The sequence below is a fragment of the Rhinopithecus roxellana genome, chromosome 3, assembly GCF_007565055.1.
Source record: "Rhinopithecus roxellana isolate Shanxi Qingling chromosome 3, ASM756505v1, whole genome shotgun sequence".
In the NCBI taxonomy this organism is placed as follows: Eukaryota; Metazoa; Chordata; class Mammalia; order Primates; family Cercopithecidae; genus Rhinopithecus; species Rhinopithecus roxellana.
The window spans coordinates 149,468,698-149,492,325 of NC_044551.1; the positions used below are offsets into that span (position 1 = coordinate 149,468,698).

At 41.4% G+C, this 23,628-nt stretch overlaps 1 protein-coding gene across 3 annotated transcripts in view; it reads right to left on the reverse strand.

The window, feature by feature from the left end:
- Positions 1–23,628, reverse strand: part of AFF4 (AF4/FMR2 family member 4) — an 89,986-nt gene that overhangs the window by 39,530 nt on the left and 26,828 nt on the right. For 2 of the 3 annotated variants that reach the window (XM_010359966.2, XM_010359967.2), the window contains exons 3-5: positions 22,473–23,267; positions 20,491–20,535; positions 15,437–15,523 (exon numbers count right to left, since the gene is read on the reverse strand). In XM_010359966.2, coding sequence (XP_010358268.1) covers positions 15,437–15,523; positions 20,491–20,535; positions 22,473–23,267 — 927 coding nt within the window. The remainder of the gene's footprint in view (positions 1–15,436; positions 15,524–20,490; positions 20,536–22,472; positions 23,268–23,628) is intronic. The other variant, XM_010359968.2, reaches the window with a different exon arrangement.

Here is a 23,628-nt window from a genome sequence, read left to right on the forward strand (position 1 = left end):
AACACCCTAAAGAGCAGAGTGTCAGACTTAAAAAGCGTAACAAAATCATATACTACCTACAAGAAATGCATTTTAAATATAAGAACATAAACAGGTTAAAAGCAAAAGGCTGGAAAAAAGTATACCATGCTAACATTAAATAAAAGAAAGTTGGAGCTGGTCCTATTAATATCAAAGTAAATTTTACACAAAGAACATTATCAGGTTTAAAAGGGGTTTGTTTCATAGTAACAAAGGCTCAACTCCTTAAGAGGTAACAATCCTAAGTGTTTATGCACCTAAAAACAGAGTTTGAGAAAGCATGAAGAAACAAAGCAAGAACATATATACAAATCCAAAATTAAAGTTGGAGTCTACTCTCAATAATAGATCATTGATAGAATAAAATTAAAATGAGTAAGGATATAGAAGATTAGTATAAAATTATAAGCCAACTTGACCTAACAGGATACTCCAGAGACAGGGTCTTTCTCTGTCACCCAGGCTGGAGTACAGTGGCATGATCATGGCTTACTGTAGCCTTGACCTCTTGAGCTCAGGTAGTCCTCCCGTTTCAGCCTTCTGAGTAGTTGGGACTACAGATGCCCACCACCGTGTGCGGCTGATTTTTAAATTTTCGGTAGAGATGAGGTCTGGCTATTGCCCGGGCTGGTCTCAAACTTCTGGCCTCCAGGGATCCTCCCACCTCAGCTTTCCAAAGTGTTGGGATTACAAGCGTGTGCCACCACACTGGCTGGAATACACATTCTTTTCAAGTGTACACAAAACATTAGCAAAAAAAGACAATAATCTGGGACATGAAATAAGTCTCAATCTCATACAATGTATGCTTCATGACCACAATGGAATTAAATCACAAATCAATAACAAAAAATATGCAGAAAATCTCCACATATTTGGGAACCAACACAATTAGAAATAATCCAAAAAACAAGAAATCAGGACGGGCATGGAGGCTCATGCCTGTAATCCCAGCACTCTGGGAGGCTGAGATGGGCAGATCACTTCAGGTCAGGAGTTCAAGACCAGCCTAGCCAACATGGTGAAACCTCGTCTCTACTAAAAACACAAAAATTAGCCAGGCATGGTGGCACACGGCTATAATCCCAGCACCTAGGGAGGTTGAGGCAGGAGAATCACATGAATCCAGAAGGCGGAGGTTGCAGTAAGCTGAGATTGCTCCCACTGCACTCCAGCCTAGAGGACAAGAGCAAAATTCCGTCTGGAAAAAAAGAAAGAAAGAAATCAAAAGGTGTGTTTTTTTGTTTCTTTTTGGAGATGGAGTCTTGCTCTGTTGCCCAGGTCAGAGCACAATGGCTCGATCTTAGCTCGCTGCAACCTCCACCACCAAGGTTCAAGCGATTCTCATGCCTCAGCCTCCCGAGCAGCTGAAATTACGGGTGCACGCCCTACCATACCCAGCTAACTTTTGTACTTTTAGTACAGACGGGGATCTGCCATATTGGTCAGGCTGGTCTCAAATTTCTGACCTCACGTGATCCGCTTGCCTGAGCCTCCCAAAGTGCTGGAATTAACTGGCGCGGCCACTGCACCCGGCCCTCAAAAGGTATTCTGAACTGAATAAAAATGGGTATGGTGGTTCACACCTGTAAAGGACAAGACTCCAACCTGAAATTAAAAAAAAAACAAAAACTACATCAAACTTTGTGACGTGCAGATAAGTATTAGAGGGATGTTTTTACAATAAAATCCTGTATTAGAAAATAAGGGCTGGAGGCAGTGGCTCATGCCTGTAATCCCAGCACTTTGGGATGCCGAGGTGGGTGGATCACTTGAGGCCAGGAGTTTGAGACCAGCCTGACCAACATGGTGAAACCCAGTCTCTACTAAAAATACAAGAATTAGTCAGGCATGGTAGTGTATGTTTGTAATCCCAGCTACTTGGGAGGCTGAGACAGGAGAATCCTTTGAACCCAGGAGGTGGAGGTTACAATGAGCCGAGATCACGCCACTGCACTCCAGCCTGAGCAACAGAGTGAGATTCCATCTAAAAATAAATAAATAAATAAAATAAGAAAATAAGAAAAATCTCAATTATATGACCTTAGCTTCCACCTCAAGAAATCTGTTAAAATGACGAGCAGGCCGGGCACGGAGGCTCATGCCTGTAATACCAGCATTTTGGGAGGCTGAGGCAGGCAGATCATGAGGTCAGGAGTTCGAGACCAGCCTGACCAACATGGAGAAACCCCGTCTCTACTAAAAATACAAAAAAATTAGCCAGGCACAGTGGCATGTGCCTATAATCCCAGCTACTCAGGAGACTGAGGCAGGAGAATCGTTTGAACCCGGGAGGTGGAAGGTTGCAGTGAGCCAAGATCACACCACTGCACTCCAGCCTGGGTGACAGAGCAAGACTCCGTCTCAAAAGAAAAAACAAGAAGAAGAAGAACAAATTAAACCATAAAAAAGCAGAAAAGTAAAAGATCAGGGTGGAAATCAATGCAATAAAAAACAAAAACAACAGAGAAAGAAAAAGCAGCTCTCCAGAAAACTGACTATCTCTAGCCACGGCACTCAAGAAAAAGACAAGAAAACAAATTACCACAATACGTAATAAGATAAGTGCTATCATAATAAAATATGTTAAATGTGTAAGGGAATATTATAAAAAATTTACAACAATTTGTTAACTTTGGTAACTCATAGATAAAATAGACAAATTCCTTGAAAGATATAAACAACCAAAGATCATTCAAGGAGAAATAGGTAATGTGAGTAGCCCTATAGCTACTAAAGAAGTCTAATTTTTGCTTAAAAACCATCTTACAAAGAAAGCTTATATCCAGAGGTAAATTCTAACAAACACTTAAAGAAAAAAAATACCATTTCTGGCCGGGCACAGTGGCTCATGCCTGTAATCCCAGCACTTTGGGAGGCCGAGGCAGGCGGATCACGAGGTCAGGAGATGGAGACCATTCTGGCTAACACAGTGAAACCCCGTCTCTACTAAAAATACAAAAAATTAGCCAGGTGTAGTGGCGCATACCTTTAGTCCCAGCTACTCAGGAGGCTGAGGCAGGAGAATGGCATGAACCCAGGAAGCAGAGCTTGCAATGAGCCAAGATCGCGCCACTGCACTCCAGCCTGGGTGACAGAGCAAGACTCTGTCTCAAAAAAATAAAGAAAGAAAGAAAAAATACCATTTCTATGTACACTATTCCAGAAAATGGAAGGGGAAGCAATTATTTCCCAATCTATTCTATAAGGCCATCATTACTCAGATACCAAAACAAGGCAAGGATATGAAACCATCCTCACAGGGTTAAACAGAATTCTGGACAAAAATACAATTATAATTAAGCATTAATTATACTGCACTTTGACTCACTTGTTTTTTGGTTTTTTTGGTTTTGTTTTTTTTTTTTTTTTTTTTTTTGAGATGGAGTCTCGCTCTGTCACTCAGGCTGGAGTGCAGTGGTACGACCTCAGATCACTGCAACCTCCATCTCCTGGGTTCAAGAGATTCTCCTGCCTCAGCCTCCTGGGTAGCTGGGAACTACAGGCACCTACCACCAAACTCGGCTAATTTTTCTATTTTTTGTAGAGACAGGGTTTCACCATATTGGCCAGGCTGGTCTTGAACTCCTGACCTTGTGATCCCCCCACTTCAGCTTCCCAGAGTGCTGGGATTACAGACGTGAGCCACCACACCTGGCTGACTCACTTCTTTGTAACAGAAAGTCACTAACACTAGATACTGACCATTGGCATCCCCATTGTTCCTACAGATAGAATTTTTGACATTAGAAACTTAAAGCTTTTGTTTAAGAATTGCTTAAGGCCAGGTGTGGTGGCTCACATCTGTAACCCCAGCACTTTGGGAGGATGAGACAGGTGGATCACGAGTTCAGGACCAGCCTGGGCAACATTGGGAAACCCTGTCTCTACTAAAAAATATAAAAATTAGCCGGGCGTGGTGGCGGGCACCTGCAATCCCAGCTACTTGGGAGGCTGAGGCAGGGAGAATCACTTGAGCTAGGGAAGCAGAGGTTATAATGAGCTGATATCATGCCACTGTACTCTAGCCCTCTAGCCTGGGTGATAAGAGTGAGATGTTGTCTCAAAAAAAAAAAAAGAATCGCTTAAGCAGGACAGTCTCATTAGCTCATGCTTACCAACCCAGTGCTTTGTGAGGCCTAGGCAGGAGGATTGCTTTAGGTCAGGAGTTTGAGGCCAGAGTGGGCAACATCATGAGACCATTTCCACAAAATTTTTTTTTAAAAATCAAGAGTTGCTTAAGCACAGTGGAACAGCTGAAGCCAACCAGTTTAAAGATCCCCACAGAGGAACAGAATTAGCATGAGAATACTGCTTGTACATCTCCCCAACCCATGATTTCACCCAGCATTCTTTGACAAATCAATGATCTTAATACTTCAGCCCACTCCATAATCCTTAAAAGCCATGGTCTCAACTCCTTGGGAAGATAGATTTGAGGTTTCCTCTCATCTCTTTGTTTGGAGGCCCTATAATTAAACTCCTTCTCTGCAGCAACCCAGTGTCTCTGTTATTGACTTGCTGTGTGCATCAGACAACAGATCTGTTATGGTTACAGATATAAGAACAGAACAATACAGACCAAAATAGCCCAGGAATACAGATGCAAAAATTAGAAAAAACTTTTAAAATCAATTTCAGCACTATAAAAAAATACATCATGACCAGGTAGACTTTATATCAGGAATGTAATATTGATTTAACATTTAAAATTTAGCCAATGTTTTTTATTTTTATTTTTTGAGATGGAGTTTCGCTCTTGTTGCCCAGACTGGAGTGCAATGGTGCAACCTTGGCTCACCGCAACTTCTACCTCCCGGGTTCAAGCGACTCTCCTGCCTCAGCCTCCCGAGTAGCTGGGATTACAGCCAAGCGCCATCACGCCCAGCTAATTTTGTATTTTTAGTAGAGATGGGGTTTCTCCATGTTGGTCAGTCTCGTCTCGAACTCCTGACCTCAGGTGATCCGCCCGCCTCAGCCTCCCAAAATGCTGGGATTACAGGCGTGAGCCACCACGCCTAGCCAAATTTAACCAATGTTATTCACCATATTAATACAAATAAAAACAGGAAAATCTTATGATCATTCCAATAGATTTAAAAAGTATTCAACAAAATTCAAAATTCATTCCTAATGAGAACTCTTAGGCAAACAGGAATAGAAGAATTTCCTTAATGTAATAAATGACATCCACAAAAAGCCCACAGCTAACACATCACACTTAATAATGAAAGACTGGATACTTTCTCCTCTATGATAAAAAATAAGGCAAGAATGTCTAATCTCACTACTGGCATTCAACATCATACTAGAGATTCTAGCCAGTGCAATAAAGCAAGAATATAAAATAAGGCATTCATTTGAAACAAACATAACATCTTTATTCACAGGTGAAATGATTGTCTAAGTAGGAAACATGGTGTCTACAAAAATGCTATTAAGTAAATTTAGAAAAATTACAAGATAAAACATAAAATTACACATGAAAGGTATTTATTTTCTTTTCTTTTTTTTTTTTTTTTTGAGACAGAGACTCACTTCATCGCCCAGGCTGGAGTGCAATGGCGTAATCTTGGCTCACTGCAACCTCCGCCTCCCAGGTTCAAGGAATTTTCTTGCCTCAGCCTCCCAAGTAGCTGGGATTATAGGTGTGTGCCACAGCACGTGGCTAATTTTTGTATTTTTTAGTACAGATGGGGTTTCACCATGTTGGCCAGGCTGGTCTCGAACTCCTGACCTCAGGTGATCCTCTTCAGCCTCCCAAAGTGCTGGGATTACAGGCATGAACCACTGCATCCGGCCCATGAAATGTATTTCTATAAATTAGCAAGGAAAAATCAAATACTGAAATTTTTATAAAATTCCATTTACAATAGCACTAAAAAAATCAAACAGGGCCGGATACAGTGGCTCATGCCTGTAATCCCGGCACTTTGGGAAGCCGAGGTGGGCAGATCACTTGAGGCCAGGAGTTCAAGACTATCCTGGCCAACATGGTGAAACCCCGTCTTTCCTAAGAGTATAAAAATCAGCTGGGTGTGGTGGTGCAGGTCTGTAATTCCACCTACTTAGAAGGCTGAGGCTACACTGAGCCAAGATCGTGCCACTGCACTCCAGCCTGGGTGACAGAGCAAGACTGTCTCAAAAAAAAAAAAAAAAGGGCACAGTGACTCACATCTGTAATCCCAGCACTTTGGGAGGCTGAGGCGGGCAGATCAATTGAGGTCAGGAGTTTGAGACCAGCCTCGTCAACATGGCAAAACCTCGTCTCTACTAAAAATATAAAAATAAGCTGGGGACATGGTGCACGCCTGTAATCCCAGCTACTTGGGAGGCTGAGGCAGGAGAATCGCTTGAACCCAGGAGGCAGATGTTTCACTGAGCACCACTGTACTCCAGCCTGGGCGACACAGTGAGACTCTTTCAATAAAACAAAAAGAGTAACTGACAAAAGATGTCCAAAATCTATATACTGAAAACTACAAAACAATACTGAAAGAAATTAAATTAGACTAAAATAGAAATAAGGACTCATGGGTCAGAAGATTCAATACTGCTAAGACATCAATTCTCCCCAAATTGATCTATAGATTCAACTCAATCCCTGTTAAAATCCCACAAGGCTTTTATGTTGAAATTGACAAGGTGTCCTTCTTCTTTCTTCTTTTTTTTTTGAGACAGAGTCTTGCTCTGTCGCGCAGGCTGGAGTACATGCAGTGGCATCATCTTAGCTGACTGCAACCTCTGCCTCCCAGAGACTCCTGCCTGAGCCTCCTGAGTAGCTGGGATTACAGGTGTGCACCACAACGCCCCATGCACAACTACTTTTTGTATTTTTAGTAGAGACGGGGTTTCACCATGTTGGCCAGGCTAGACTCAAACTCCTCCTTAGGTGATCCACCTGCCTTGGCCTCCCAAATTGCTGGGATTACAGGTGTGAGCCACTGTGCCCAGCCTAAAATTCTTATGAAAATGCAAATGGCCTAGAAAAGTCAGATCTACTTTGAAAAACACTAATACAGGCCAGGCGCGGTGGCTCACGCCTGTAATCCCAGCACTTTGGGAGGCCGAGACGGGCGGATCACGAGGTCAGGAGATTGAGACCATCCTGGCTAACACGGTGAAACCCCATCTCTACTAAAAATACAAAAAAAAAAAATAGCCGGGCATGGTGGCGGGCGCCTGTAGTCCCAGCTACTCAGGAGGCTGAGGCAGGAGAATGGTGTGAACCTGGGGGAGCGGAGCTTGCAGTGAGCTGAGATCCGGCCACTGCACTCCAGCCTGGGCGACAGAGCGAGACTCCGTCTCAAAAAAAAAAAAAAGAAAAATACTAATATAATCTGAGGATTTACATTGTAGTGACTTTACAGTAAGTCCTGAAGTCGAATCATCAAGACAGGCTCATATTGGCACCATGACAGACAAACAGGTTAATGAAACATAAAGTCAGAAATGCACCACACATACAGAGTCAACTACAACTGCAAAGGCAATTCAATGGAAAGAGAAGGCTTTTAAATAAAGATGCTAATTGGATATGTACATACAAGAGGATAAAACTTCATTCCATATATTGTAACAACATAGAAAAATTAGCTTAAGATAAATCATAGGTCTAAATGTAAAACCTAAAATTATAAAAAAAATCTAGGAAAGGCTGGGCACAGTGGCACATGCTTATAATTTTAGAACTTTGGGAGGCCAAGGCAGGTGGGTCACTTTGAGCTTAGGAGTTCGAGACCAGGCTGGACAACATGGCAAAACACCATCTTTACTAAAAATATAAAAATTTGCAGGGTGTGGTGGCGCGCACTTGTAATTCCAGCTATTCGGAAGGCCAAGGCATGAGAATTGCTTGAGGCCAGGAGTCAGATGTTACAGTGAGCCAAGATCACACCACTGCACTCCAGCCTGGGTGACAGAGTGAGACTCTCTCTCAAAAAAAATAAAAATAAAAAGTCTAGGATAACTGAGAGCAGAGTCCCAGCTATGCAGGAAGCAGAGGAGGGTGAGGATCACCTGAGCCCACAAGTTCAAGACTAGCCAGGGCAGCACAGCGAGACCTGGTCTCTTATTTAAAAGAAAAAAAAAAAAAAAGACGTCTAGGAAACAACATAGGAGGATTCGGTTAGGCAAAGATTTCTCTTTTTTTTTTTTTTCAGATGGAGTCTTGCGCTGTTGCCCAGGCTAGAGTACACTGGCGCAATCTTGGCTCACTGCAACCTCCGCCTCCTGGGTTCATGCGATTCTCCTGCCTCAGTCTCCCGAGTAGTGGGATTACAGGTGTCCGCCACCATGCCCGGCTAATTTCTGTAATTTTAGTAGAGTCAGAGTTTCACCATGTTGGCCAGGCTGGTCTCGAACTCCTGACCTCAAGTGATCCGCCCACCTCAGCCTCCCAAAGTGCTAGGATTACAGGTGTAAACCACCAGCCCAGCCGGCAAACATTTTTTTTTTGAGACAAGGTCTCACTCTGTCACCTAGGCTGGAGTGCAGTGGCATAATCATGGCTCACTGCAGCCTCAACCTCCCAAGTTCAAGCAATCCCCCCCACCTCATCCTCCCAAGTAGCTGGGACTATAGGCTGTGCCACCACGCCTGGCTAATTTTTACATTTTGTGTAGAGGTGGAGTCTTGCCTTGTTAACCAGGCTAGTCTCACACTCCTGGCCTCGAGTGATCTACCCACCTCAGCCTCCCAAAGTGCTAGGATTACAGGCAAGAGTCACCTCGCCCAGCCAGGCAAAGATTTCATAGACACCAAAAACATGACCTGTAAAAGAAAACACTAAAGAAGTGGATTTTATACAAATTAACATGTGTTCTTAGAGGGATACTACAAAGAGAATGAAAAGGTAGTCCACAGAGCAAGAAAACAAATTTTCAAATCACATATATGATAATGGCAATAAGAATCTGAGCCCATTTCAGGCCGGGCGCAGTGGCTCACACCTGTAATCCCAGCACTTTGGAGGCCGAGGTGGGCGGATCACGAGTTCAGGAGATCGAGTCCATCCTGGCTAACATGGTGAAACCCCATCTCTATTAAAAATACAAAAAATTAGCTGGGCATGGTGGCGGGTGCCTGTAGTCCCAGCTACTCGAGAGGCTGAGGCAGGAGAATGGCGTGAACCCAGGAGGCGGAGGTTGCAGTGAGCCGATATCCCACCATCGCATTCCAGCCTGGGCCACAGAGTGAGACTCCATATCAAAAAAAAAAGAATCTTAGCCCATTTAAAAATGGGCAAAATATTCAGACACTGCAACAAAGAAGATAAGCAAGTGGCAAATCAGTACATGAAAAGATGCTCAAGATACTCTGTCTCTACAGAAGTGTAAATTGAAATCACAATGAGGTACACAGAGTAGTACTATATCAAGTGTTAGTAAGGACAATATCAAGTGTTAGTAAGGACATGGAACAAGTGGAACTCTCTCATATACCATTGGCAGGAATATAAAATGGTTCAACCACTTTGGAAAACAGTATGACAGTTGTTTTCTTTTCTTTTTTTTTTTTTTTTTTTTTTTTTTGAGACGGAGTCTCGCTCGCTCTGTCGCCCAGGCTGGAGTGCAATGACGCGATCTCGGCTCACTGCAACCTCCGCCTCCCTGCTTCAAGTGATTCTCCTGCCTTAGCCTCCAAGTACCTGGGATTACAGGCATGCGCCATCATGCCTGGCGAATTTTGTATTTTTAGGAGAGACGGGATTTCTCCATGTTGGTCAGGCTGGTCTTGAACTCCCAACCTCAGGTGATCCACCCAACTTGGCCTCCCAAAGTGCTGGGATTACAGGTGTGAGCCACTGTGCCCAACATGACAGTTGTTTTCTAATTTTTTTTTTTTCTTCCCAGACAGGGTCTCTCTCTGTAACCCAGGCTAGAGAGTAGGGGCATGATCTCTGCTCACTGCAGCCTCAACCTCCTGTGGTCAAGCAATCCTCCCACCTTAACCTCCTGAGTAGCTAAGACTACAGGCCTGTGCCACCATGCCTGGGTAATTTTTAAAAATTTTTTTGTGGAGACAAGAGTCTCATTATGTTGCCTACACTGGTCTCAAACTCTTGGACTCAAGTGATCCTCCCGCATCAACCTCTCAAATTACTAGGATTACAAGTGTGAGGCATAGACGCCTACCATATACCTAACCACCCCACTAATAGGATTTATAATACAGAAATAAAAGCGGCCAGGCGTAGTGGCTCATGCCCGTAATCTCAGCACTTTGAAAGGCCAAGGCAGGAGAACTGCTTGAGTCCAGGAGTTCAAGACCAGCCTGGGCAACATGGCAAAACCTTGTCTCTACAAAAAAATACAAAAAGTAGCCAGACATAGTTGCATGCGCCTGTAGTTTCAGCTATTTGGGAGGCTGAGGTGAGAGACTGCTTGAGCCTGGGAGTTCGTGAGTGCAGTGAGCCATGATCATGCCACTGCACTCTAGTCTGGACAACAGAGATCTTGTCTTTAAAAAAAAAAAGAAGTAAAAGTAAACGTTTATACAAAGATTTATACACAAATATTCACATCAGCTTTACTTTTAATAACCAAAAACGAGGCTGGGCGCAGTGGCTCACACCTGTAATCCCAGTACTTTGGGAGGCTGAGGCAGGCGGCTCACAAGGTCAAGAGATGAAGACCATCCTGGCCAACAGGGTGAAACCTCGCCTCGACTAAAAATACAAAAAATTAGCTGGGCGTGGTGGCGTGTACCCGTAGTCCCAGTTACTCGGGAGGCTGAGGCAGGAGAATCACTTGAACTTGGTAGGCAGAGGCTGCAGTGAGCCAAGATCACGCCACTGCACTCCAGCCTGTGCAACAGAGCAAGACTTTGTCTCAAAAAAAAATAATAATTTTTTAAAGTCAGCCAGGCATGGTGGTGCATGCCTGTAGTCCCCACTACTCAGGAGGCTGACGCAGGAGGATCACTTGAGGCTGGGAGGTCGAGGCTGCAATGAGCCATGATCATGCCACTGCACTGCAGCCTAGACCACAAAGTGAGACCCTGTCGCAAAGAAAGAAAGGAAAGAAAGGAAAGGAAAGAGGCCAGGCGCAGTGGCTCACACCTGTAATCCCAGCACTTCGGGAGGCTGAGGCGGGCGGACCACTAGGTCAGGAGATCGAGACCATCCTGGCTAACACGGTGAAACCCCGTCTCTACTAAAAATACAAAAAATTAGCCAGGCGTGGTGGTGGGCGCCTGCAGTCCCAGCTACTCGGGAGGCTGAGGCAGGAGAATGGCGTGAACCCGGGAGGCAGAGCTTGCAGTGAGCTGAGATCACACCACTGCACTCCAGCCTGGGTGACAGAGTGAGACTCTATCTCAAACAAACAAACAAAAAAAAAAAAAGAAAAGAAAAGAAAAGAAAAGAGAGAGAGAAAGAAAGAGAGAGAGAGAGAGAAAGCAAGCAAGGAAGGGAGGGAGGGAGGGAAATACAGTTTTCAGTTTGCTATAAACTTAGTGGTGGGTACTGTAGCTTGTGCTTGTGACACTGAAACAGAAGGATGGCTTGAAGTCAGGAGTTTGAGACCAGCCTGGGCAGTATAGTGAGACCCCCATCTCTATATAAAAGTCTGGCATGGTGGTAAGCATCTGTCGTCCGAGGTACTCAAGAGGCTGAAATGAGAGGATTGCCAGAGCTCAGGAGTTCAAGTGCATAGTGAGCTATATGACAACTGTACTCCAGCCTAGGTAAGATCAGCCTAGGCGAGACCTCAGTCTCTAAAAAAATTAAAATATAATAAATAAGTAAAATCTAATATGCACTTACCCTATGAACCAGCAATTCTACTTTTTACTATGTGACCCAGTATTTACCCAGGATAAAAGAAAACATGAATGTTTATAGATGCTTTATTCTTTTTTTTTTTTTTTTTTTTTTTTTTTGAGACGGAGTCTCGCTCTGTCTCCCGGGCTGGAGTGCAGTGGCCGGATCTCTGCTCACTGCAAGCTCCGCCTCCCGGGTTTACGCCATTCTCCTGCCTCAGCCTCCCGAGTAGCTGGGACTACAGGCGCCCACCACCTCGCCCGGCTAGTTTTTGTATTTTTTAGTAGAGACGGGGTTTCACCGTGTTAGCCAGGATGGTCTCGATCTCCTGACCTTGTGATCCGCCCGTCTCGGCCTCCCAAAGTGCTGGGATTACAGGCTTGAGCCACCGCGCCCGGCCAGATGCTTTATTCTTAACAGTCTAAATCTGGAAATAACCCAAATGTTCATCAACAGGAAGCAAATTTTGGTATTTCCATATAATAAAATACTGATTGGGAACAAAAAAAGAAAAACTGGGCCAGGCGTGGTGGCTCACACCTGTGATCCCAGCACTTTAGGAGGCCGACACAGGCGGATCGCAAGGTCGGGAGTTTGAGACCAGCCTGACCAACATGGTGAAACTCCGTCTCTACTAAAAATACAAAAATCAGCGAGGCGTGGTGGTGCATGCCTGTAATCCCAGCTACTTAGGAGACTGAGGCAGGAGAATCGCTTGAACCCAGGAGGCGGAGGTTGCAGTAAGCCAAGATCGTGCCACTGCACTCTGGCCTGGGCAACAGAGCGAGACTCTGTCTCAAAAAAAGAAAAAGAAAAAGAAAAACTATGGATACAATCAAGAACATGGAAGAATTACAAAACTATATACCGAGAAAATGAAGGTAAATATATAAAAGAAGCACATGATGTACTGATTGATTCCATTCACATGAAATTCTAGAAAAAACAAAACTTATCTAGAGTGACATAAAATAGATCAGAAACTGCAATAGGGACAGTGGTGGAGGCAAGGGAGACTACAAAGGAATATGAAGAAATTTGGGGGTAATGGAAATGTTCTAATTCTTAATTACGGCAGTGGTTATACAGGTGCACATACCTATCAAAACTCAAACTGCAGGCCGGGTGCAGTGGCTCACGCCTGTAATCCCAGAACTTTGGGAGGCAGAGGCAAGTGGATCACCTGAGGTCAGGAGTTCGAGACCAGCCTGGTCAACCTGGTGAAACTCTGTCTCTACAAAAAATACAAAAAATTAGCCAGGCGTGGTGGCTCGAGCCTGTAATCTCAGCTACTCGAGAAGCTGAGGGAGGAAAATCACTTGAACCCAGGAGGCGGAGGTTGCAATGAGCCGAGATCGCACCACTTCACTCCAGCCTAGGCAAAAGAGCAAGACTTCATCTCAAAACAAACAAACAAACAAACAAAAAACAAAACTCAAACTGCACATTAAATACCAGTGCATTGGCCAGACGTGGTGGCTCACACCTGTAATCCTAGCACTTTGGGAGGCCGAGACGGGTGGATCACCTGAGGTCAGAGGTTCAAGACCAGCCTGGCCAACATGGTGAAACCCTGTCTCTACTAAAAATACAAAAATTAGCTGGGCGTGGTAGTGCGCACCTGTAGTAACAGCTGCTCGGGAGGCTGAGGCAGGAGAATTGCTTGAACCCAAGAGGCAGAGGTTGCAGTGAGCACTCCAGCCTAGGTGACAAGGGGAGACTCCATCTCAGAAAAAAAACAAAAATAAATAAATACCAGTGCATTTTGTATATGTAAACAAAGATATAAAAGGTAAGAGTGACATGGCATAAATATAGATAGAAAGTTTTTAAATCTACCTGACATCATTCACGAAGGTAAACATAAAAAATAAAACTAAAAACCACATTGAAAGAAAAATAAGAGGGTATGTTTATGATCTAGAGAAAGAAAAGTCTTCTTTAACATTAAAAGCAAAAACTATAAAGGAAGAGAAAGGTAAATTTTATTCATGAAAAATTAGAAACTTTACACCATAAAAAGAAAAGAATCTAACTGGTAGATAAATTTTCAGCATGTATAAGAAATTATTAGAATCCAGAATTCAAACAAAACAACACAAAACAAAAAAGGAAGACCACCTAAAACTCAATAGGTAAAAAACGCAACCCAAAGGACAGTGAGAATAAGCAAATTTACCCACAAAGAAACCAAATGGATAACAAATACATAAAGATGATGAATCTCACTAGCAATCAAGCAAATGGAATGCCATTTTCACTCAAAACAGTGCTGTTTAATAATATCAAATGGTGGTGCGCATGTGTGAAACAAAAGGTAATACAAGTGGGAATACTGGCTGGTACCAATCCTGTAACAGAACTATGGAAGGAATTTGTGAGAGTATATATTAAATATATACTCTCAACACTCAGCAATTCTACTTTTTGCTTTTTACCCTAAAGAGAATCACATGAACACAGAAGGCATGAACAAAGACACCAACTGAAGAAACATTTATAGCAATGAAAACTTGCTATCAGCTTAAATACCAAAGAGAAATGGCTAAACAAACTAGGATACATTAACACTACCGATGCAATTCAAAGAAACGAAACACCTCTACATGTAGTAACATGGACAGGTCCCCAAGACCTACTGCTGACTGGTGAAAGATACAGAACAATATTATTTGTGTAGAAATAAATGAGAAAATGCTTACATGTAATGATTATATATGTATTACACGAATATAGACGTGCAAAGGTACTTATGAAAGGAGCTCTGTTGGGATGAGGGGATGGAATTGGGGAAAGGCTATTATTAGGGGTCCTGGTCAAACTTTCACAAGGAGAATGTATTTCTGTATTATTTGTGTTAAGTGTAAATTAATACTGTTAAGTACAAGTTTAAAAAAAAATCAATCTGCTGATTTTAAACAACCTTGGAACTGTTATCTGAGGAACCTCCTTCCATGGGACATAAGTATGGTTGCTATGTCTTATAGAAACAGGTTCTTAAAACGACAGTTTGAGAAGCCCTTACCACCTCTGGCCTACAATACCATAATAGTTTGCAATAAATATGAATGTCTTTTTTTTTTTTTTTTTTTTTTGATAGAATCTTGTTCTGTTGCCCAGGTTGGAGTGCAGTGGTGCAATCACAGCTCACTGCAGCCTTGACCTCCCAGGTTCAAGTGATCCTCCCATCTCAGCCTCCCCAGTAACTGGGACCATAGGCATGGGCCACTATGCCAAGGTTTTGTTTTTTTTTTTTTTTCTTCAATTTTTGGTAGAGACAGGGTCTTGCTATGTTGACCAGGGGGTCGCAAACTCCTGGCCTCAAGAGAGTCTCTTGCCTCAGCCTTCCAAAGTGCTGGGATTACAGGCGTGAGCCACTGTGTCCGGCTATATTAAGTCTTTTAAATCTCTCTCCCATATTACCTTCAAAGCTTTCTTAGATACCTCTTGATCCAAGATGCTCTCAATTCCATTACCCTGCTAATTATCTTCATAACAGTTGTCACTATCTGAAATTTATCTATTTATTTACTTATTTACTGTCTGTCTCCCACTAGAATGGGAATGGCAAGACAATTTTTAATCCATATGATTTTAGTCAAGCCATTTAGAGTTTTCTTACATTATGAAAGACACATTTTATTTACTTACCTTAGTTGGAAAAGGAAATTTGGAAGGTTCTGTTTTGCATGGTGTATGAATAGCCGTTAGAGGGGGAGGCCATGAATGCGTCATCTCCTGAAATGTAATTATTACAGTTTGTTTTCAACCAGGTCAAGGATAAAAATTATACAGCTAAAAACCAGATTTGTATTTATAAATACTGGTTTCATGACAGCTCCTCCAAAATTCTACATACTTAGTCAATATTAAGCACAATTGTGTGCAAGGCACTATGGTGTAGGTAGTAACAAGAAGATTAGTAAACACTCCCTGGCTTTGAGGAGTTTACAATTCAAATTATGAAACCTGTGAATAGTTACAGAAATCAGCCTGTAATCAAATACAAGGCACATAATAAAACACTAAAAAGGAAGAGCTTGCTGTGATAGTGGGAGGAAGGGGACAATGATAAGGAAAACAGCTAACATTTACTGTGTACCTTGAATGGGCCAGACACTGTGCTAAGTGTTTTACATGTTTATTACTCATTTAGTACTCACAATGACATGATGAGGTTGATACCACTATCATCCTATCTTTATTTAGGATGAAACTGAAGCACAAAAGTTATTTATTCAAGGCCACACACTTAGTAAATAATGAACATTATATTTCATCCTCAAAAGTCTGGCTATAGAGTCTATATAATCGTAGAAAAAATTTGTCAGGGGAAGAAATCAGAAGAAAAATTTCAAAAACACATGAGGAGGAAAACGGAAAAGCAAGACCCTAAGTTTGATTTCATTCAATGCCTTCTGCCTTATCTTAATGCCAAATATGTCTGGGTGAGGTCTGGTAAGATTACAATGTGTATGTTAGACAAGCCGAGAAGACAGAGGTATGAGAATAAGGAGAGAGTATATTATTTCTGGCATTTAGTTCAAAGTAAGTCATCAGGTAAATTAAGGAAACGCAACAAATTAATAGTGGTATAACACCTAGGAATTTATCGCATAGCAATATCCACACAGTTTTGTAAAGATACACATACAAGGGGCTCACACTTCAAAAACTGAAACAACCTAGGCAGTCAATGTGAAAGTTGTAAGAATCAAAATGGAGTCACTAATATTTATATATATTAAAAAAAAAAAAAAAAAAACACCCTTGGCTGTGAAAGACCATGAAGAAAAGTTTCTCATGCTTATATGCCTGATAAACAAAAAAAGTCTACAAAAACCACAACCTTGCACAAAGGTCATCAAAACCCTAAACCAAAAAAATACTTCCATAAGGACATCTATCCAGCTTGTCCGAACTCAGACTGGTGTCCTCTTTACTACTGATCTTTGTAGCCAAGGATAATTATTTCAAAAACAATTACGTAATTGTCCTCATTTTTTCCTTTAAAAACCTTTGTCTCTCTTTACCTCCTTGAATATGCACATAGACTACTATGGCACGTGTACTCCCAATGCAATGCTCTATTCCCATAATCTTTTCTTTTAGAGAGTCTCTGTTATTTAGGTTGACACCAATCAACACAGTACAGATTAAATAAATTACCAGACATCTACAAAACAGAACACCAAGTAGACATTAAAATGAGAAATTTAACTGTTGATATGTAATGATGTCCATAGTATTTTATTAACTGACAAAGACGAATCACAGTCTATGTCCTAGTTAATGTTTAGCTTTGGGCAACAGAATGACAGAAGGAAGAAGAGACAAAGGAACTTCATATTTTACTACCTGAACCTCTTAAAACAGCCACCTGCACATAATTGCTCTTTATCCCCTTAAAATACTTTGTTTTTTAATAGAATTTCACTTCCTGAAATAATCTTATATAATAGATTGCTTCCTACATCCAGCTCTAGAATATCAGCTCAAAGGCGTAACATTATGACCACTATATTCCCAGTAGTTGACACAAAGTAGGTGCTCAATGAGCATGCCTTGAATAAATCATTTTTTCAATAAATATACATTACTTTTAGAGTAAATTTTTTTTTAAGTTCATGATGGGGCTCCTAAAAATGATATGACTACAAATACAAAGAAAACATGAAGGGAACACACACCTGAAGTTCCTTGCATACTACAGACAGGAAAGGGAAAAGGAAACAAAAATTCATAAACTCAGCTTTTTAGCAGTGGCATTTTATATCTCAAATAGCAAAACTCTCAACTGAAAATTTGATTTAATACTCCAAGTATCATCGAATCACTGAGCACCTATTAACTAAAGGCCAAATGCCAAGCCCTTGTACATATAAAATATAGATGTCAATAACATTAAAGAGATCATTAAATGTAAGAAAATCTTTCAGGTACTAATAATTCTATGCACTGTTGAGGATTCAGAGGAAAATATTTATGCTCCCTTAAACTTTTTATATACATGACAACTAAGAAATGTACGACATTCAAATGAAAGAGCTGTCACTGTGGTCTCATAATCTGATATGGGGGAAGAAGGATTTCATTGGGATTCCAGGAAAAAACAATCTATATATAACTGAAGAGGTAGGAGAAATACATTCCAACCTTACTTTATTTAAGGAGGTAAAAGAGCAAGAAAGTATGTGGCTTAGGGAAACCAGTTTGGCAAAAGTGGTCAGTCAGTAATGAGACAGGTTAGGATTGGCCTGCGGATATTAAATTTGGATACTATTCTTTCTATAGTCTTAGAGAGCCACTGAAAATTTTTAAGGGAAAAATTAATTTATGAAGACTAGGGCCTGAAGTAAAGAATCAGGTAGCAATGCAAAAGACATATGAGCAGGGAGATTCTGGAGGCAGAAAGGCTGAATGAGGACTCAGTATTATAATTATTGAAGCTCAAGGTGGCAGAAATGGGAAGAAAGGAATGGATATTTAAAAAACAAAAATTTTAAAAGTCTACATCCAGTTTTGTAACTACGTAGAACATGAGGAAGAAATTAGAGATATTTAGGATTCTACACTTACAAGCATGGGAAAGTGTTGTGCTACTAATCCAAGGAAGTCTGATAAGTACGGCTTTAGACATGTTGAGTCTGAAGCAGCAAAGAGAAATAAATCCAAATGGAAACTCAGCTAAGAAGCAATTAAGAGACAAACCAAAACCCAAAGGAGGTCAATGCAGGAGAGAAAGACTAAACAGCTGTCAAACAGATAAAACCAAGAATGGTGAAAAAGGCAAGTCAAAGAGCAGAAAGAGCAGAGGCTACAAGAATGCACCTGCACTTAAGAGATAAGAGAAGACACAAGGGTTCCAAAAAGGGCAAAAAAAGAGAGGCAAGAAAGGTGGAAGGCAAACAAAAACAATGAAGCAAAAAAACAGTCAAGGAAAGAAGAATGTTTCCAGAAGGAAAAAATAAATAGCAGAAAGAATAAAAAAGAACTCAAATGATGCCTCTAGATGGAGAGAGAAAGATAATGACCACAGAGAAACAGGTTCTGCAAAATGGCAGAGGTAAAAGGGAGATTACAGTGGGCTAAAGGAAGGAATGGGAAAGAAAAGAGTGGAAGCAACCAATGCAGGTAGTCTTTCAAAGGTGTTCACAGTGAAATGCAAGTATAAACTACAAATTCAGGAGCTCACAAAAAAAAAAAAAAAGGAAAATACAAGTAATTATGTGACTCACAGTTTTCTCCACTAAGCAAAAAGTAGTCACTGTCATTCACTAATGCACTGGACTTTCTCTTTTTCTAATATAGTAATGTACTTTTTGGTCAGGTGTCAATTTTAAACACGTTTCATTAAATATCCAAAATGTTGGCTGCGCATGGTGGCTCATGCCTATAATCCCAGCACTTTGGGAGGCCAAGACAGGCGGATAGGAGTTCCAGACCAGCCTGGCCAACATGGTGAAACCTCATCTCTACAAAAAAAAAAAAAAAGTAGCCAGGCATGGTGGTGGGTGCCTATAATCCCAGCTACTTAGAAGGCAGAGGCAGGAGAATCACTTGAACCTGCGAGGTGGAGGTTACAGTGGGCCGAGATCACGCCATTGCACTCCAGCCGGAGTAAAATTCCAGTTCAAAAAAAAAAAAAATGTGTAAAACAGCCAGGTGCAGTGGCTCAGGCTATAATCCCAGCACACTGGGAGGTCGGGCAGGGGGGTGGGGGAGGGGAAGTAACTTGAGGTCAGAAGTTCAAGACCAGCCTGGACAACGTGGTGAAACCCCATCTCTACTAAAAATACAAAAATTAGCTGGACATGGTGGTGGGCGCCTGTAATCCCAGCTACTCAGGAGGCTGAGGCACAAGAATCACTTGAACCCAGGAGGCAGAGGTTACAGTGAGCTGAGATCATGCCACTGTACTCCAGACTGGGCAACAGAGTGAGACTCCATATCAAAAAAAAAGAAAAAAAAAAACCCAAAATGTGCAAAACTGGAAGGAAATCTATTACTGTAAGATTTGACCAGTATGTACAGATGAACAAAAGCAAGGTATTTTGATCATAATGGTTTGACTGACAACTACTGAGTTTTTTGCACTTCAAATTATTAACAGTTAAGCATGAAAAAGTAAGGTTATAATTGGCTTGTTGATATATTCCAGGCAAAGTAAGTGTTAAGATTAAAATCCGTTTTACTTAAAAGAAAAGAACGTGGCTGGGCGTGGTGACTCACACCTGTAATCCCAGCACTTTGGGAGGCTGAGGCAGGTGGATCACCTGAGTTCAGGAGTTCCAGGCCAGCCTGGCCAACATGGTGAAACCCCATCTCCGCAAAAATACAAAAATTAGCTGGGCATGATGGCGGGCGCCTGTAATCCCATCTACTCAGGAGGCTAAGGTGAAAGAATCGCTTGAATCTGGGAGGTGGAGGTTGCAGTGAGCTGAGATCGCACCATTGCACTCCAGCCTGGGCGACAGAGTGAGACTCCATCTCAAAAACAACAACAAAAAAACCCCACAAAGAACAAAACTAGCTCTTTGAAGGCAAATGGTAAACAAAGAAGATAGTAAATTATTTATGATGGACATAATCAAGTTACAAATATAAGCAAACTGTTGCTTCAGATCCTTTGTGAAATACAGAGGGTAAGAGGGTGGCAGAGCATAAAAAATTAGAGATTGAAAAGATTTTTTTTAAAAACTTACTTTTAGGATTTCATCCACACAGCTCACATCACCAGAAGCTGATGCCTTGAGAGAAAAAGCAGCACACATTAGATTTTTATTAGTAGATTTTTAGTATTTGCTTCACAGACTTAAAAACATTATTAAAAGTATTTATGACCCCACTACTCTAAATCAGTATACTGTTTAGAATCTTTGGATTAATTTCCTTAAATACAAATTTTTCGAGCACCAGAAAATTTTAATCACCAAACTATACAAAGCTGGGGGAACTTTACAGTTTTCAAACGTTTTAAGTTTTTTATCCTATATTTTAGATTATAAATAATTTTTAGAATGTAATTTTTCAGGTGTGCAGCTTGTCCAAAAATTTAAGCTTATCTATATATAAAATCTATCATGATACTGAGATACATCATTTCACATAAACAAAGTTAACCCATTTATGCCAGGGGTTGCAAATTTTTTGTGTGAAGAATCAGACCTTGGCGATGACCTTGAGCAGTAGGATATAAGTAACTCCCACGAGCTTAGCATTCCAATAATGGAACACGAAGCATAAATGGGTTAAACAAGTATTACTGAAAGATTACTAGTCTGGAACATGGACATTTTACATAGTCTTTCTAAATCACAAAAAGCAAATTGCTTATTCTAAGGCACAAACAGGAATTAGAGAGCCAAACTCAAGTCAAATTCTAAAGATCACGTTGTTTAAAGAAATAAATTACCATTTTACTGTTCTCTTGAGAGGAGTAATTAGATAACAAATGCCACTCAAAATGAGTTTCCCAAGGCTACTGGAAAGGTGTTTTAAACATTTGCAAAACAGCATTTTACATTACCTGGATTCTTCCTTCCTTCCACCCTTTTGAGCTAAGAGTTGTTAATTTTTTGGCTACTGACATTGTTTTCCAATTTTTTTTTATTGCACAAACTACATGAAAAGATAAAATTTGGGGTTGGGCACGGTGGTTCACGCCTGTAATCTCAGCACTTTGGGAGGCCAAAGCAGGCGGATCATGTGAGGTGAGGAGTTCAAGACCAGCCTGACTAACATGGTGAAACCCCATCTCTACTAAAAATACAAAATTAGCCGGCCATGGTGGCACATGCCTGTAATCCCAGCTACTCGGGAGGCTGAGGCAGGAGAATTGCTTGAACCCGGGAGGTAGAGGTTGCAGTGAGCTGAGATCGTGCCATTGCACTCCAGCCTGGGCAACAACAGCGAAACTCCGTCTCAAAAAAAAAAAAAAAAAAAAAGACAGAGAGAGAGAGAAAATTTGGGCCAGGCATGATGGTCATGTCTATAACCTCAACACTTTGGAAGGCCAAGATGAGAGGATCACTTGAAGCCCGGAGTTCCAGACCAGCCTCGGCAACATGATGAGATACCCGTCTTGAAAAAAAAGATATAATTTCAGCTATTTCACAATGAAATGTTCCAGAAGGCTTTGGTAAGCAATTCAATTTAAATTTCAAACCATCACTATGAACCTGGAACAGCTGTCTCCATCCTTTAAGTATAACCAGAGAAAAGGATCATAGCATTCAAAGTATACAACATTACCATTTCCACAGACCCGAAAGTCCCATTTATCATAACCATACACCATGACCTGCATCTCATTCATCAGTATCAATGTAAGCATAGAAAAGTTAATTTTGTTTTTAAACAACAAAGGTATATTGTTCTATAAAATCAAAATGCAGAAATTGAAGATATCAATTGGTCATTCTTTTATTCTATAACTGACTTGTCATCTTAATATTTGAAAACTGTGAATGACATTTTCTCCATTTCCCAAGAGGACAAGTTAAAAGATCTACGGATCCACTTAGGAGTAACTCACAAGTCTGTCTTTACATTTTTTTTCATCTTTCAACTTTTACATTCCTTACTATTAAGGCAAAGAAGCAGTGTTCAAGTTCAATCGTAATTTCATGATCAGTCAATTACTTCATATAGTCACAATGTTAAAAGCTCTAAATGTGTGACTTACATCCAGCGGTTGGGAAGGTATTTTCAGCTTGGTGAGATGTGCTTTGCTGCTGGGCTTCAGCTCAGTCATGCTGTTGCCATGAGATTGGCTGCTGTAGTGCTCAGAGGACAGCTTTGGTTCCATGGACTCCTGTCCGTCCATGGGCCGCACATAGGCAGTGGGTTTCTGTAACATTGAATTGGACTTTGACATCAATGAGGGTGGGAAAGATTGATTTGAGTGCTGCCCACTTGAAAAAGGTACACGGGAAGGAGAATCCCAGTTTGCATCAGGGTCCCGAGGTGATTTGGAGCGTTGATGTTCCTTGCTATGGTGATCATTCCCATGAGACCTGGAATGACTAGAGCTTAATGAAGAAACAGCCTGGGGTTTTCCAGGGCTGGAAGAACGTGATTTGGAGTGTTCTGATCCATGCTGGCCTTTTTTCCGGCTACTGCTCCCACTACTGTTATATGACTCACGGTCATGCCTCTGACCACTACTGTTAGTGCCACTACTGCTACCTGCACTGGTCCGCTGGCTACTATGTCCACTCTGTAAGCCTGAAGACCGTTTCTGAGACTGAGAAGTGCTGGGTGCGGGTCCTACTGGAGTCCATTTGCTACTCTGATGAGAGCCTCCATGTCTCTGTTCAAAGAAATTTGGGTTAGATTTTTCATCTGCTGATGGTGGTACTGTAGGCTTGGGAATTGCAACAAGCTTTGGTATAGATCTGTCTCCTATGAAATCCTTCATTTCATCGTAGTTTCCAAGCATACTCTGAATACGACTTGATAACTTATCTTCTTTGCTAGTCTGCAAAAAAATAAAATAAAATTATACAATGAGCATAATCAGAAATAAAATATGCTTCTGAACTAATTTTCCAAACTTCTAATGGAAAGGGGCTTTTCAAAGGAAGGCTTTACCTCATATCTTAACATTAATACCTTGAAGCATACTCCAAATTTATCATTCTGTAGTGAAAAAAAAATCATTGAAAAGTGCCTAAAAATAACCATACTAAAATATAATCCGAGCGCAGTGGCACGTGCCTGTATTTTCAGCTACCCTGTGTAGCTGAGGCAGGAGGATTGCTCGATTCCAAGATTTTCAGGCTCCAGTGCACTATGATTTCACCTGTGAACAGCAACTGCACTCCAGCATGGGTGACATA